This window comes from Contarinia nasturtii, unplaced genomic scaffold, assembly GCF_009176525.2.
Source record: "Contarinia nasturtii isolate CC-2019 unplaced genomic scaffold, AAFC_CNas_1.1 Cnas_scaffold_1240, whole genome shotgun sequence".
Taxonomy (NCBI): Eukaryota; Metazoa; Arthropoda; class Insecta; order Diptera; family Cecidomyiidae; genus Contarinia; species Contarinia nasturtii.
In genome coordinates, this window is record NW_022198581.1 from 1,364,231 (window position 1) to 1,380,865 (window position 16,635).

Consider the following 16,635-nt stretch of genomic DNA (forward strand, 5'->3'; position numbering starts at 1 on the left):
AATAACGGTCATCAAACTGATAGTTCATTGAAAGTTTTCATAATTCGTTATGCACACCGTTACATTTCATAGTAAATTAGGAAAATAAGGTAATTTTGATGCCATTTATATAAATTGAAAGTAAAATGAATTTGACCAAATCAATGCATTTTTTTTTGTATTCTCTTGTATCGTTGATGGTCGTTCCAATGAAAATTAGAAAACCAAAATTATTATTCAAAACAAAAAAAAATGGTTATTTTCCGTGCGAGAAAAAACCACATCGAATACTCTTTTTTTTTATCTTCCGGAGTATTATAATGGAAGATTAAATTAGTTAGCAATGATTTAAATGATATGTTTCACCTTGTAGATTGTTTTTTCTTTTTCGTCTAACTTTTCATTGGTCCAATGATATTTTCAATAAAAATGTTTCCACATTTATGCTAGAATTCCGAACTTCCATGGAACCAATTTTTACAAATCGTGCTTCAATGAGTTGAATATTTTCCATCTTTATTGAGATTGATTAATCGTATTTCTGATTACAAATCGCTCTGATTCCAGCCAATGCCGTTCATTCATCCAATACATAATAATTATATGTGATCTTAACATGTGTGTGTGTGTGGCGATTAAGAAGAAAAAATGAATATATCAAATCGAAAATGCTATTATTTGATTGTGCCGTGCATTTCATTGCAATGTACTTAATTGTTTTGGAATATGCGAAAAAAAACCAAAAGAAATAATGAATCTTTGTAAATAAGATATAATTTTGCCGATTTTTAACACTCGGCTATTAAGCATAATTACTGCAATAATTTCAACCGATTCGAATTTGGGTGTAAACGGAAAATTCGTAAAAAATACGACCTCGTTCAAGGGTTCGTCTTTTTTACTGTTTGTGCTGAGCTGCAGAGCTTCAAATGTCAGTTCATAAAATGTGTGCGATTTTTCTCTCTCTTTTCGATTGCATATTGCTATTATTGTGTTACAGATTCATATGCATACATCATAAACGATTGCAAATGTTTTGGGAAGAATGATGAAGATAGTGAAAAAGGAAGGAAAAAAACATTGTTGAAAAATATGAATTTCAGAAATATTTCACACACCGTAGTATCTTTTTTTGTATCCAATTCATCCGAAATATGGTAAATACACATATCGCACAGGTCTATAAGACGACTACCGTTTTGTGTTGCCGCGCTCCACACGAAATACGGAGACGGAGTGGGGCTGAATTGGCAATGCAGCAACAACTGAAAGAGAAAAGAGAACAAACGATCGAATAAAACTGGATACACAAACGAAACAGAGCGAAATACATTGAATTGAATGAACAAAAGTAAACAAGAGTCGAATCGTACGCCAATTTAAAATCAGTCTAAGTTGAAACACTGTTCGTAACAGTAACCAAAATTTTACGCCAGCTGAGCCAAACTCTCAGTCGCTCTCAGTTCTCATTTGTTTGTTTATAGTCGAATGTGAATTTTTCGATTCGGTTTGTTCCAAAAAAAGGTGAATTCTAACGTGTGCAATATATTTATAAAAATCAATCGTTTGTGCGTGCATTCGTCGTTGTAGACGAGAATCGATTTGTGCTTGTGTGTGAACATTGGAAGAAAAAAATAAGGTGTAAAGTAACATTCCATTATTGGTAACAACACGCCGAAGTGAAAAATTAGCTCATTCCATTGCATTTGCTACTTTATATATATTTTTTATTTTCAACGCGGAACCATGTACGTATATGCTATTTTCAAGTAATCAATTCCTCTTTAGACTATAATTTTAGCGTTTGTAATTGATTTGATTTGAAAGTGATGATGATTTTGTATAAACAGTTAAACATTGTTTTTTGTACAAATATCGATGACAATTTTATGCTCGTTAAACGTTAGCGTGAGTCAATGATAAATCGATCGATTTTATAGGGAAGAGAGTAAGCGATGTTTTTTTGGGATCATTTGCAATTCAAATGAGATATCAAACGAATTGTGTGGTTAACTCTCATAATGTTAGATAAATGGAGGTCGAGTTTTGTAGTTTTTTTTCTACATATCTTCACCCGGAATACATGGTTTTTACAATTTTTATAACGAAATCAATAAAAAAAAATTCACCAAAAGTGTGTGTGTGCAAATGTGCACCACAAAATGATAGCATCAATTTTGGTATTTTGAAAGAGATGAAAGTTTGAATAAAAACATTCCAACATTTTGTGTTATCTAACGGCCCATTTCTGAGCATATAATATCATAATTTACAAAACATTGTTGTAGCAACATAATCAATCGCCGCTTAACACGCAACAATCGCCAATTGAATTTGTCACTTTTTCTTTCACATATGTGAATCGCATTTAGCAGTTTCAACTCACCACATACTTTTGTTTTTGTTTCGATTTCATTCTGTTACCTTTTTTTTGATCAAATAATACGACGAAGCAAAAAAAAAAATTGCAGATGAAAAACAGGTTCTTTCGTTTTGAAATGCGAATCTCTATGTTGTTGCTTGAATCGTCCATCCAAAAAAAAAACCTGAAGTGGAATTTGCCGTTTGAAATTGTTTATTTCGAGAGATTAATCGGTTACCAACGAACCATTTGCATACGCAAATGGCGAATTTGTCATCAATACCATGAAGGTGTATTGTTGTTAAGGCGCAATGACCAAAACGGGTTCAGCTTTGATATGGCACCTTGCAAAAACAAAAAAAATGAAAATCGATTTTAGATTTATTGTGATTAAAATACTACAAGCAAAACGGGAAATAATCAGAAAACGGGATGTTTTTGCATATCAAGCCCGAATCTTTGTAATCATGAATGTAATCATCTCATTTGTAAGAGATAAATTGATAAGAAATCGCAATTATCAAACAGGCTTTTGGTTAGTGCATTGTTGCGCTTATCGATAATAAACAATTTCAGGAACTGACGGACACTGAAATTTAAGTAAAAATTTCAAGTTAGTTTGGTTCATTTAAATCATTTTAAAACTTTCAAACACAATGGGTCCAAATTCCAAATTTGTTGCATTCGAAATAGCGTGGATTTTATGTGCAATCTTTTGTTGTCATTTCAAGTATTTTCAAGCGAAGAAAGACTTTCATTTTTTCCAACTCCCTGAAATGCAAAGAAAGGCAACCAATACAATTTAAAGCAATGCGGTTTTCAACTTTTCATTTTCGATTTTTTTTTTTTTTTTTTTGCAATTAATAGAAAATGATGGGCACATACACATATACTATTATTTAAATGAGATTTAACACAATGAATGACCCAAAATAATTCGGAACCATAGTTTTGGTTTTCCAAAGAATTTTGGCACATTTTCATAATATACAAATAAATACCTGCTAAATGAATTTCATTTGTATGTAAAATGATTTCGATATAATTGAACCGATACACAAACGTGCACAAATGCCTGTACGACGCAATACGTATATTGTTGGTAATGAATATTTTCATTTAAAAGAGAAAAAAAATATATATAAAAAAACAGGTAATAGCTAATCCACAGTGTGTTGAAAATTATATAAAATTTGAATAGGCAGTAACAATGCCTCTACCACCAGCCGCAGTAAAAATGATGTATATGTTGAAAACTTTTTAAAATTCCATCATATTTTGCTACTACTGCGGCTGACTCGGAAATAATTGACGAATACTATCCGAAAGTGGAAAAAACGGAATGAAAAACACAATTTTTGGACATGCATTTACAAAGTTGATTTATCATATTTTTGCACTATATTTTATACCAAAGAAACTAGACGTTTTTACTATTTGATATGTTGCATGAATGTCTATGCGAATGTGTGAAAGTCACTCTATTTTGTGATGTATTTCGGAAGATCACTAAAAATTCAGTGTGAACAAACAAACGCTTGAATCCACAAATTAAACATCATTATTACATTACTGTATGGTATATAGTCATGGTAAATGCAAAATTTATGTAATTTATTCAATTTATAGTGTGTCTCCTATATAGACGTTGTGTCTGAACATTACTAAAACTTGTTCTATTTTTGGGGTGACTTGAGTTTGGATACGGCCATCCCAGAACATTGATGACATGAACAATGTCGATTTCACAGTGAATCGTCAACCTACCACAAAGTGTACACATACTTTTTTTGTTCTTGTATACATACAAAATAAATATTTGGATTTTATCACAGCTTATATGAATATTTACGCATTGTTTGATCGGCGCTTGTATGAATGATCAAATCGTCTAGTATCGATGCGACCGATGAATGGACTTTGTCTATACATAAATGATGAAAATCTGCGGTATTTTACGTATTTGATAAGATTGAAGATCGTGTGTAAAAATTTGTAGGTCACTCGAAAAAGATAAAACATACAAGGATGGGTGCGTTTATTCAAAAAAAAATTTGGAAAATTTTTAATGATTTTGTTGGAATGAAGATAAAAAAAATCGAAGAACTTTTTCGAACAGTCCATAAAATTTATGGAAACGAAGAATCAAATGGTTTTTATGGCTAAAAAAAGACGTCACGAGCATCTGATCACAAAATAATAGTTGAATGAATATTTTGATAGCATAGTGATAGCGAACACCAAAATACGCTCTGGGTCATAAATAATATGTCCGAAACGGAAAAACGGAAAAAAAACAAAATATAAATCGCATTTTAATTCAAGGTTGATTAATTTATTTACTTTTTGGACAAACTCGTTTATATCTCTAATCGATATGTATTCGGTAATCGAAAATGCTTGACTGGGATGAAAGAACTTTTACCACGTGCTTTTTCCCGACCAGAAAAACCAGAAAAATTTGTATACATTTTCACAGAGATTTTATTCGTTCAAAGTTCATTTACGTGATCGTGTCGTTTACATTGAAATTCGGTTGCTATTGAAAACAAAAAAAAAAAAAAATCGGATGAAAGCCTCTCCGATGGGATCAAGGTGATAAATGTACGCAAATGCCACTTTATTCACGAAAAATTTCGAGCCACAACATTCATGGTTTCGTCGAACAAAAGATTTGAACTATCAAAAAAAGAGCACCAACAACTTAGCGAGCACTTTTCGAGCGACGAACCTTAAAAAAGAGTTTTTTGATTTCGAGGTTGAACTGCCGATTGATGCCAATGGGCCAATGGGTGTTCGATGCGAACACCAAAACAATCCCATTCAAATCGAAACCAAATTCGAGAAGATTCAACATGTTGGCACAGCCGAAAACCATATTTTGCCATTGCATTCAGAATGGTAATATTGTTTATACATCTTTCAAGCGTGTATTAAGTGGAAAAATTCCAACGACAACCTAGTCTATTCGATATTTATTGAAATATTGAGTGGCAATTCGATGGTCAATCAACCGTGTATATGGTATTAATTGCTCAATCAAAAATATGTTTGCATTAGTTTTGGCTGAATATCGAAATTAATACGGGGAAAAGAAACGAAAACAAAACATATTGAATAAAAAAGAGAAACAAATGAAATGTGCCATGCGATGAATGCATGCAAACTCAATACACCATCATAAGAACTTATACTGAAAGCAATCGCACATTGCAAATAAGTGCTCGCATTCACCGCAAAACCAACAACAGACCAAAACATGTTTTTCTACATTTTCCATTTTAATGCAAGCCAAGCACACACACACACACACATACCCGTGAATTACGCAACGATAAAAACGATTCTTTAGTTTAGATTTACAATGCGATTTTTCAAGTTTTTTTTTTCGTCGAAATCAGGTCTGAACCGATGATATCAAGAACGATGGAGACTGCACTAACAGTGACAGTATTGACGTCATACATCTTGTCCAATTATTCTCGGCAATATTAAATTCATTAAAACGACAATGGATATTTCCGAGGCTGTGCGAATTTATTTTACTTTTCCCTTCCCAAAAAATCACAATTTTTACACAAATATTCAATTTTTTGATTTGGCAAATGCTTTCCATTACAGAATCGATTACGCACTATTCAAAAAAGTGCCACTTGACTTTGATGCTAAGCAGTGATTGGTTACATTTTAGTATTCGGTTACATTGTTACCGTCGGACATTGCATTGCATTCGGATGTGGGAGTAAAAAAAAAAATAAAATTTCGAAACATCTTTTTTCCGATTCAAATTTTATTCGATTTGCAACTAATTGAAATAATTATCATTATCATTATTTTAATTGAATAGTAATCACAATGACTTTTAAAATGTGCGTGATAAATGGTTGAACGGACGATAAATTTTCGTGTAATTGTCGTCGAATAGAAGTAAAAAAAAATGAAGCAACATGGAAAAAGAAATGTCATCGATTATGCTTGATGTCTACTTAAACACGTAATCATTTTCAGTTTATAATTCTGATGAAAAAAAAGTTCATAAATTAATTGCCAATGTTCTCTCTTTTGGACATAAGTGTTTTTTGTCCGCTTTTATTTGGCGTTATTGATACATCGAAACCAATTAAGTTGGTGTGCGCCGATATTATCGAAAAGAAACCATTTTTTTTAAAGAGACATCATAATGAAGTGGTAATTTTGCATGCATGTTTCCCGCCAAGAGTATTCATGTTAACTTACACACTTTTGGCTTCTTTTTTTGTGCGGCTGATCACTTGTATTGCGAATGCATTTAATTTATTATTGTTTTGGCATTGTTTTTGTATGATCGAGCCAATTTATCGTACATTTTGCAATCTCATTTATTATGATTCATGTCATCTTCTCTGCATGCGTCATACGATGAAGTTGGATCGAATGACATGCAGTGTATCATTTAATTGTTAATGTTATTGTTTTAATATTACCCATATGTTTTTTCATCAAAACAAAGTAATAATCATTTATTTAATGCGTTAATTACGCTCAGTGCATTATCAAATACCATGGGAATTTGTTAAATGTCTTGAGAAAATGCTATAATTCAATTGAAATCGTTGCAATTTTGGATTGAAAAAGTTCAAAAAATAACAAAGAACCATCGCGATTTTTTTCTCTTTCGCCGTTTTCATTCTACAATATTTACTATAGACAAAAATGCGTTTTATGACGCGAATGGTTGACCCCAAAACTCCACATTCAACAAGTTTATCTGCAAGGTTTTCGACACCGATGTGTGTTGTTGTTGTTGTTTTTTTTTGCGTATAGAGAAAATTAGCCAATGAACGATCCAAAGCCTTTACCATATTACCTGAACCACTTGAAACCGAACACCGTACACGTAAAATCTTCAGTGAAAGTTACAAAATACGATGCGTGTAATCGTATGTGTATTGTGTGAAGTAGTGTAATATAAAATGAAGCCCCCGATGTTTGTATGAATGAGCATTGCATCTTATTTGCTCGAAAATACAAGAATGATATCCAAAATATAAATAAATGGCAGCATGTGAAAAAAAATACAATAACCAAACCAAAGCAAAAAGCACTGAACACATAATAAAGCAGAAACTCGGTGATTTTGTTCAACGGCGAATACAGTTTAGTAATGCTGATCGCCTTCGACCATTCGAACAGTAATTTTATTCGACAGCATAGCGCTACACACACATGGATATTAATGCCTTGCATAATTTTATGGTAGCAGCTTAATCGCAATCATAAAATACGATGACGTTTTTTTTTATTTAACAAACCCGAAATTTATGTACGTTTGCTGTCCGATTACGTTATCGCATGCATGTGTGTGTGGTTTTTATTTGCAAAATGTTTTCATTGATAAAGAAATTGTCTCTCGAAGTCTTTACTTTTGATAGAATTTGATCGCATGAACATTACTTTTATATATTCAAAAATTATATTTTAACATCTTGTTCATTTTTTAAAAGAAATGACAACGATTTTCACACTGACAGTAGTTGATGAGCAAAATAATTAACAAATTGTTTTTCCGTTCAACTGATGGGTGTGAAATGACGATGTAAAAAAAAACTGCAGACATAACTAAATGTAATTTCTCATAATTTCATGGTCATTGAATAGACGAAAAAAATATCTAAGAAAATTAGTTGGAAAAATATGCACAAGAAAGAATGATTGTTTATGTCTGGTTCAGACAGAAGTGTCATCAAGATTTTATTTTTAAATTAGCCATTTTTCCACTCGCGAGCAAAATATTAACCTTAGCATAATTGCGCTCATAATTGCACCAATTATTTAGAAGTTCCAGACTGTGTTGAAATTTTATAATTGTTCGCTTTAATTTCAATTTCCGTAAATGCATTATAAACGCCTTAATAGCAAAAAAGCAAATTCATGCATTTTTTGAAGAAAACATTTTTTTTTTTATTAAATTACATTTTGTAATTTGTGTGTATATTTTCGCATAATTTAAACACAAATACTATTTTAATAATTAGTTAGCAATTTACTAAATATTCTACCATTTATAATGACCGTGAATCCACCTTAAATTGAATGTGTTCAGCTTGAATTCGGTTCGGTTCAAAAGTCACTTGAGAGAGGTGGGTTGTTTTTTTAATATTTTATTTTTAAATTTCGATTCAAAGAGGAACCAATTAAATATTTGGACGATTATCCTGAAGAAATCTGATGAGAAATTCCAAATTAAAATATTTTATGACATCAGCGAATAATGAATGCAGCAAAAATGCATGACGACCTTTCGTAGCATCAGTGAATATATCGATAAAATCAGTCTGAAAATCAATGCAATATTTTAAGATCTGCATGCTTCGCTGCCGCCATGAAAAGCATTATAACACTGGACGGAGGAATGACAATAACAAAAAAAAAGTTTCATTGTCAGTTGAATAATTCCGACAAATGAAGAAAAAGTGAGCGCGGACGGAAAAAAAGTGCGATACAAAATCATAATAAGTTTGTTGCAGCATCCAAACAGTACAAGTAATTTAAGCGATTTGATAAGCAATCCAACGTTTACCATGAAATGGTGTTACTTTTGTGACCAAACATTCACCGCAAACGAACCAAACCCCACAATTTAAAAAGTAAATTTTAACCGACGCACACCACACTTTCAATAATGGTTACTTTTTTTTAATAAATTTTTTTTTATATGTTTGCGGTCGAAATTTTTTGGCTTTCTAACCAAACAGTTACGAGACTACCAAATTTATACATTTATTGTGGTAACAGTGATACACACAACGCATCTATGGTAAATGATGGCCAAATGCGCGGTTTTTACCATTCAAATTGAAATTCAAATTGTTTTCTTTGAAATTTATACATTCATATCATCTATTTTTATCCGAATTTTTTTTTTCTGTTTATAAATCGATTAAAAACGATTGATTGTACTTTGAAACTACCTCAATGAGAATTAAATGTCATTGCGTTAAATTTGACCACAACAAAAAGTTTATGTAATATTTTGAATCACTTCATGATTGAGACAGAATAAAAAAGACACTCGAATGATCTGCAGAAGTATATATAGATGTGGCTTGAGTGAATTTTATTTTTAGATGTTATTCTTTGGTCGAATAGTTCGGCTGTAAACAGTTCCACTTCTTTTTTTTTATTAATTATAAATGAATATTTAATATTGTCGCTTAATTAATTACATACAAAAACATTTTATTCTGGAACTCTTTGCACCACTAGTAAGAAAGTATTTGAGTTTTTGGTTTCTTGTTTTTTATTTCGATCACACTATGTGATATTTGTACAATTTTTTTTCGTACATTGTAAAAATGATGCGTCAAGTGTAAAAATTGATTTTATTATGTGATCAAATCAATCGTAAAACAACAAAATCTAGTTGTAAATTACGCATAAAAATTGAAGCGATAAATGTACTACCAGTTTTTTAGTGTGTACAAAACCTTTCGTCATTTTGCACCACAAATCCATAACAAATCCATTACGTACTCTTAACGGAGAAAAAGAAACCCTCAAAGCATTTCGTAGAATATACAATTTTTTTCATGCGTTTGTAGTGTGTACGAGCATCTGTAATATGTCCGAAAATTTTCGTGGTGCAAAATTGTTTTGTACAATATACTAAATAATTTTCTCAGTGTGCAAATTTTGATAGATGAAGGTCACAACGTAACTATTTGTAATAATAGCGTTGCTATGTTATTCAAAAAATAAACAAACGGACAAATTTGCACAAATTATAGAATATATATACGGATACACAAACAACAAAGAAACATATGCAAATTCCGGTTTAAAATAAATAGCCAAAAAGGGAAACCACTTCGATTTTGGGCTAGTTGTATTTCAGTATCTATCGACGTATAATCACATACATACTGTCTCAGAGTAAGTGATGTCAAGAAGTGATGATATCGTCAATTCAAATCACAAAGACCAACATTTACACTGTGATTATTGATTTATTTATTTATTTACACTGTGATTATTTATTGAATTTGAACAGTGACAGGATATCAATTTAAAATCGTTTATTCAATTAATTGATGATCGCGACATTAATGCGAAGTTATAATAGTGTCTTTTCGCGCCTCGTTAGATTGAGTTATAATACCCATTACACAAATTAAGCATCAGTGTGTTGAAAAACAGAAAAGACTGTTGTTTCAATCATTTGATCCGTAGACCCTTACGTGAATTAAATACCTTTGTAATAAATGATATTGTATGTGGTATGCAACAACGACGAGAACAATTTCGAGTAATGTTCACAATTTACGTATATCGATTGAAAAGTGTTTAATCCATTGATGGTAAAAAGTGATACAAAATCTCTTTCGAAATCACGTCAACAAAAAAAAATACACTTTATTCGCCATAAAAGTAAAAGTCAATAATATTTGCGGTATAAACCTATCGTCAGTCTAATCGTTGATAGTTATGAGAGCAATTAGTTAAGGTTTTAGAATTTAAACGAAAATAATCTCACAAATGATGTTATTAACCGTGCTTTCTCTATTTCATTGCAGCTAATAAATCAAAATGAGTAAATCAGAGCAATTAACGCCCATACAAGAACTTTATAAGGGCAAAACAATTTTCATTACCGGGGGATCTGGCTTCATGGGCAAGGTAAATTAAAACCGGCTGCGAATTTTCATCACATACAATTTTTGTTTTTGTTTTTTTTTTCATTATATTTATGGTTTCGTTGTAGGTTTTGATCGAAAAATTGTTGTACTCATGTTCGGAACTGAAGCAGATTTTCTTGTTGATTCGACCAAAAAAAGGAAAGTCACCAGAATCGCGTATTGAAGATATGTTCAAAATACCGGTAAGTGGGCCATTTATATTTTGTTTTGTCTTCAACGAGTTGAACAGACGTTTTGTTTTTATGGAGTTTTTTTTTTTTGTCTTGAAGAAGAAAAAAAATGTCAATAAATGCGTGTGTTATTATAACGAAGCGGTGTATAATTTACGTCTGATAGGCGATTTTCATTTAGCTGTGTCATTGATGCCCGTCAAAAATTCGATTCAAAGCGTATTTACGCAAAATGTGTATATTGAATGTCACACGCACTTGAGAGCTTTTCACATACTTGAGCGATATACACCTTTTATGTATTTACATGATGCGCTCGTGGCAATGAGAAATCGGAGATTCGGTAATAAATTATACATTGATGCATTGCCTGTGACATAAGTAGTCATGAGCAATTTTACAAAAATTTATGCATATATAAAAAAGCGCTTACGGCATTTTCTCTTCATTTCTCTATCTCATTATTTTCTTTCTCTATGTTTTTTGTATGAAGATGAATTGTGTGAAAAAAAGAGTGACAATATTGGCCAAATTTTGAAAGAGGCAAAATGATTCAAGCACAATTATCGAGTTCAATTTCACCGGAAATTTTCATAAAAAATTGATATGAATAAATTTACCGACCAATTTGTTTGGTATCGTATTTGTCGTTTGTATTAAACAAAAACTACGATAATGAACTGAAAATGTTGGATGAAAAAAAAAATTGTGGGACGATCAAAGACACAATTATATGCCAAATTTAAGGCGATAATGATATTTTTTTTACTCACAATATTGAATCAGATTTAAAACATAAGATTTACCGAAATAAAAACAACACGAAAGTGATTGTCTGATTTTGAATATATTGATTGCATAAAACACCAACGGAAGATTAAAATAGATGCATTTTAACGTTTTCTTTGATTAAACCATTCACTTCGTTTACTAAATTTAATCCATATGTTACGGTCAATTCAGAGGTAAACCTCTCTTTTTTCGGTAAAAATATGCACGATCGTACACCAACCAATCTGATGTGCTCAAGGTGAATGAACGTCAGTTTTGTCCATTGAATCAAATGAACGAAAACAATTTCGAGTCAAACATAAAAAAAAAATTCAATTTTTCTATAAAACATACTGATGATTGTTTTGTTTATCGAAAATGTTCCGCAGGCTTTCCAACGTATAAAAGAAGAGAAGCCCGATGTTATGAAGAAATTGGTACCAATTCAAGGCGATGTGACATTTGATAAGCTTGGCTTGAGCGGCGAAGAATTGGAACGAGTGTGCCGAGAAACAAACATTGTGTTCCATTGTGCGGCCACATTACGTTTGGAGGCAAACTTAAAAGATGCACTTGATATGAATACAACTGGAACAAAACGTGTATTAGATGTTGTTCGTGAAATGAAAAATTTATTGGCATTCATTCACTTATCAACGGCATTCTGTTATTGTGATCAAGAGGTATTACTCGAAAAGGTATACGATTGCCCGCACGATCCAAATGATTTGATCAATTGTGCCAAATGGATGGATGTTAAAGTATTGGAAAAAATTACACCGGAAATTTTAAATCCACACCCGAACACCTACACTTATTCAAAACGTTTGGCTGAAATTCTTGTACAAAATGAATATCCAAAAATGCCGGTGTGCATTGCACGACCAAGTATCGGTAAGTAAATTTTTTTTGTAATTAAAAAAAATGTCAGTTTGTGATGTTTATCGCGTTTAATGAGCATAAAATGTATTAAATTAACCATTGACAAAATGAAAATTGATACGTTTGTAATCAGAGCTGTTATGAGCACCACAGAGGTATCGCAGAGACTTTCTTGTAAGTGCTGCTCTTTCATTTGGGTGCGGCACTTGAAAATATAGAATAAGTGCTTACACTTCTCCGGTGCCAATAACACTTCTGGATACAATATAAATCTAAACACGGTTGTCAAATGTTTTTATTATACTTTGCACCTCGTTTTTGATGCAACGATAAAAATCGGATGCAGAAAAAAATACCGATTTGGATACAATGTAAAGCTACATGAAGAAACGAATAAACGCTTCGAAACGAATTGAAAAATACCTGAGTCGAGTAGCTTACAATGATAATAATAATAATATTGGTTATAATAGATGCACATCAATGTATGCAACAAAATAAAATTCGTAATCGTTTCAATTGACTGCATATGATCGAATGCAATGGCGATCATGTCAAAAGTCGCAAACTACATGCACACACGATCAATTTTCCAAAAATGATTACATCTAATTCAAATAGTTCATAATATTTTCTGCATTTTATAAGCTAATGAAACGGCACATCAATCTTAGCACTTAAGTATATGATGGGTGAAACGAAAGCATATATCGCGCACCAAATCAATTATCCATAATTTTATTTCATACATACATCCTCATTGTGTTGGTGCAATGCAAAATAAAAGAGAGAGAGAAAAAAAACCATGTATGGTATTTTTCCACAAAGTCACAAAATGATGTGTGTTTACAATTACTCTCAATCGTTTGTTCGTAAATATATATATTCATATTTAACGTTGCATATATTCTTAGATCATTTGGCTTCATGTTACTGGTTCAGTAACAATAACGTGCTTGCTTCACAAGCAAAACAACAACAACAAAACGCCACACATACACAACATTGACGATTGCATGCGATGCTTGCTTTTTTTACCACTTTGTTGCTGTGCATTTTTTGTATACTCCACTTGGTCTTGGCTCGTTTGGTTTGAATCTATATTTCTCGGCACCGGTGGCTTTGCAACATTTTGTATGTTTTATGTACTCACAATTATTTACCCACTTAATTTGAACGTCGCTTAATATCTATATAATGGCATCTTTCGCATCCAAGCGATGATGATTGCGAAATATCGCCGTTGTCATTTGCGGCCTCAACTCCATATCTTCTACACATTCATTCATTTCATTTTTTGTTTATGATCATATTTTTTTTTCTCAGTGCACATTGAATTGCATTCCTCTAAATTTTATGCCAATTTTTATTTGTGCACATCAATTACAATCGATATCCATATCACACAGCAAATGTGATGATAGGTAAATTGTAATGTACACTTGGTATTGTATCATATGATGATGTTTGACGTAGTTCGATGTTTATTGACCCCAAAAATATACCATCAGGATGGAAACGTTGCTACCTAATGTTTTTGTCATGAGTTTTCCATCGGATTAGTCATGTTTGTTATCAGACATTTCTGAATTGTATCGATATTAAAATTGAAATTTACGCACATTTTTCTCGCATTACCTTCAAAGTGACTGAAAATCGTTTACACCCAAACAACCTTGCGTATATTGATTATTGTTTTTTTTTTTACCTTTGGACGGCTTAGCAAATAGGCGTTTTTTTTAGTTAAAGCTGTTGTTAAAGTGATGAGTATTTAGTAGGCTCTTCAAAGCCGTTAATTTACATAGTCATAAACACACTTTTTTCTATCAATTTTCACATTTTCAGGTAGCCATTTACAGCCTACTAAATATCATCGAAATGGCTTTATTTGTTTTGTTATTTCTTCTTCTTCTTTGTTTTCAAAGCATGCCAAGTCAAGTGCATCAATTAAATCAACTTATTTGATGAAACCGACCGTCAACTTTTTCAATAAAGATATCAATCTGTGCCATAGACTATCTAATTGCTTTTAACAATCCATTTTATGAGCCATTTTACTCTTCGACTGAATTGCATTGAACATACATTCGTAATTTATCGTATTTGTACGTGGTGACAAATTATTTAAGCGCAACGAACCATGTAATTTATTTACGTTTTTGAAATTAAACACTTAATCATCCTTTGATCAAATGACACATTTTCATATGCAGTATTTACCAAAATGTGTTTGTTTTTTGAATCATGTGAAAGTGTGGGGGATTTTTTTTTCTTTATTAAATTTTCGGATGTTGAAAAGCTCTTGTTCTGTTTACGCCTTTTTCTAATTACACAATTTTCTTTGTATTTGCAGTATCGCCAGCATGGGAAGAGCCATGTCAAGGATGGGTAGACAGTTTGAATGGTCCAATTGGTATCATGGTTGGTGGTGCTAAAGGAGTCATTCGTACTATGTTGTGCAACGGTGAATATCGTTCTGAAGTCATTCCGGTCGATATTGCCATCAATGGTTTGATTGCCATCGGTTACAAAATTGCAACAACTCAACAAAAGTAAGTTCTAATTTAGGAAGAGAAAAAAATTCTAAACTCGAGTTGATTTTTTGTTTTGGAATTGTCCATTTTGACAGGCCAATGAACATTCCAGTTTACAATGTTACGTGCTCCGATAGCAAGAAAGTGACATGGCGTGAAGTGCTCGATCAGGGTAAAGCACTTAATTACAAATATCCATTCGAAGGTGGTCTCTGGTATCCAGGTGGTGATATGACCACATCCAAACTCGTCCATAGCTTGAAATTATTCTTTTATCAATTATTACCGGCTTATTTAATCGATTTTATCATGTTGTGCATTGGACAAAAGCGATTGTAAGTTCAAATTCTAATGTTAAAAAGACATACAGTCTAATATAAAGCTGTTATTTTCAGCATGGTACGTGTTCAAAAGCGAATTTACGATGGCTTAGATGTTTTGCAATTCTTCACAACTCGCCAATGGGATTTCCGTACCGAACGATTCTTTGGCCTCTACAATGAACTCACGCCGCAAGATCAGCACATGTATGTAGAAATCTTCTGTTTTTTTTTAAATTATTATTTGTTTTATTCCCTCTGAAATGTGAATATTTTCCGATTTCAGATTTAACATGGACACCGACGGTATTCCAGATCTTGAATACTTGAAACGTAGTATTCTGGGTGGTCGTCAATATTGTCTGAAAGAACCATTGACAACACTACCAAAAGCTAGACGTCAATTGAAAGTGTAAGTTGAATTTAGAAATGCGTTTCTTGTTATTTGGTAATTGACATAATTTTCCTTCATCATGCAGATTGTGGACCATTGATTTTATTGCCAAGATTTTCTTCTACGGTCTTTTCTTGTGGGCATTCTTGTCATTCACTGGATTGAAACAATACATAAGCGTGCTTTTTTCTGAATCGCAAGAAGGTTTCTTGAAATCAAATTAAACAATCATAAGTTCATCGAACATTCGAAATGCAGAATAGTTTCTTTAAATTAGTTAACCGAATAGAGATAAAAAAAAAACGAGGAACGACAACAACAATTTATCCATATAAGCCAAAACCAAGTTACGGCGCAACAATTTTTTTGCGGTTACTCATTCACCATACAATACAAGTAGTTTGTTGAGGAACAAGGGTACGACATTTTTTTCTGCTAGATACTTGTAGCTTCTTTGGTATAACGTATTGGCATGATGCAAACCATACAACTTCTTTTTTAATTATTACAAATTAGTTAATTTTTTATACAATTTTTTCATTTAAACG

General features: G+C 32.1%; 1 protein-coding gene across 2 annotated transcripts; it reads left to right on the forward strand.

The window, feature by feature from the left end:
• Positions 1 to 1,356: 1,356 nt before the first annotated feature.
• On the forward strand, positions 1,357 to 16,398 carry LOC116345323 (putative fatty acyl-CoA reductase CG5065). 2 transcript variants are annotated; one of them, XM_031774582.1, is made up of 9 exons: positions 1,357 to 1,727; positions 10,894 to 10,996; positions 11,082 to 11,198; positions 12,347 to 12,851; positions 15,193 to 15,391; positions 15,469 to 15,708; positions 15,769 to 15,900; positions 15,980 to 16,105; positions 16,173 to 16,398. In XM_031774582.1, the coding sequence occupies exons 2-9, from the start codon at positions 10,907 to 10,909 to the stop codon at positions 16,309 to 16,311; spliced, it is 1,548 nt and encodes a 515-aa protein (XP_031630442.1). In that variant the 5' UTR covers positions 1,357 to 1,727; positions 10,894 to 10,906; the 3' UTR covers positions 16,312 to 16,398. The 2 variants fall into 2 exon arrangements, with proteins under 2 accessions (XP_031630442.1, XP_031630443.1); XM_031774583.1 differs by lacking the exon at positions 1,357 to 1,727 and adding an exon at positions 10,296 to 10,314.
• Positions 16,399 to 16,635: the final 237 nt, after the last annotated feature.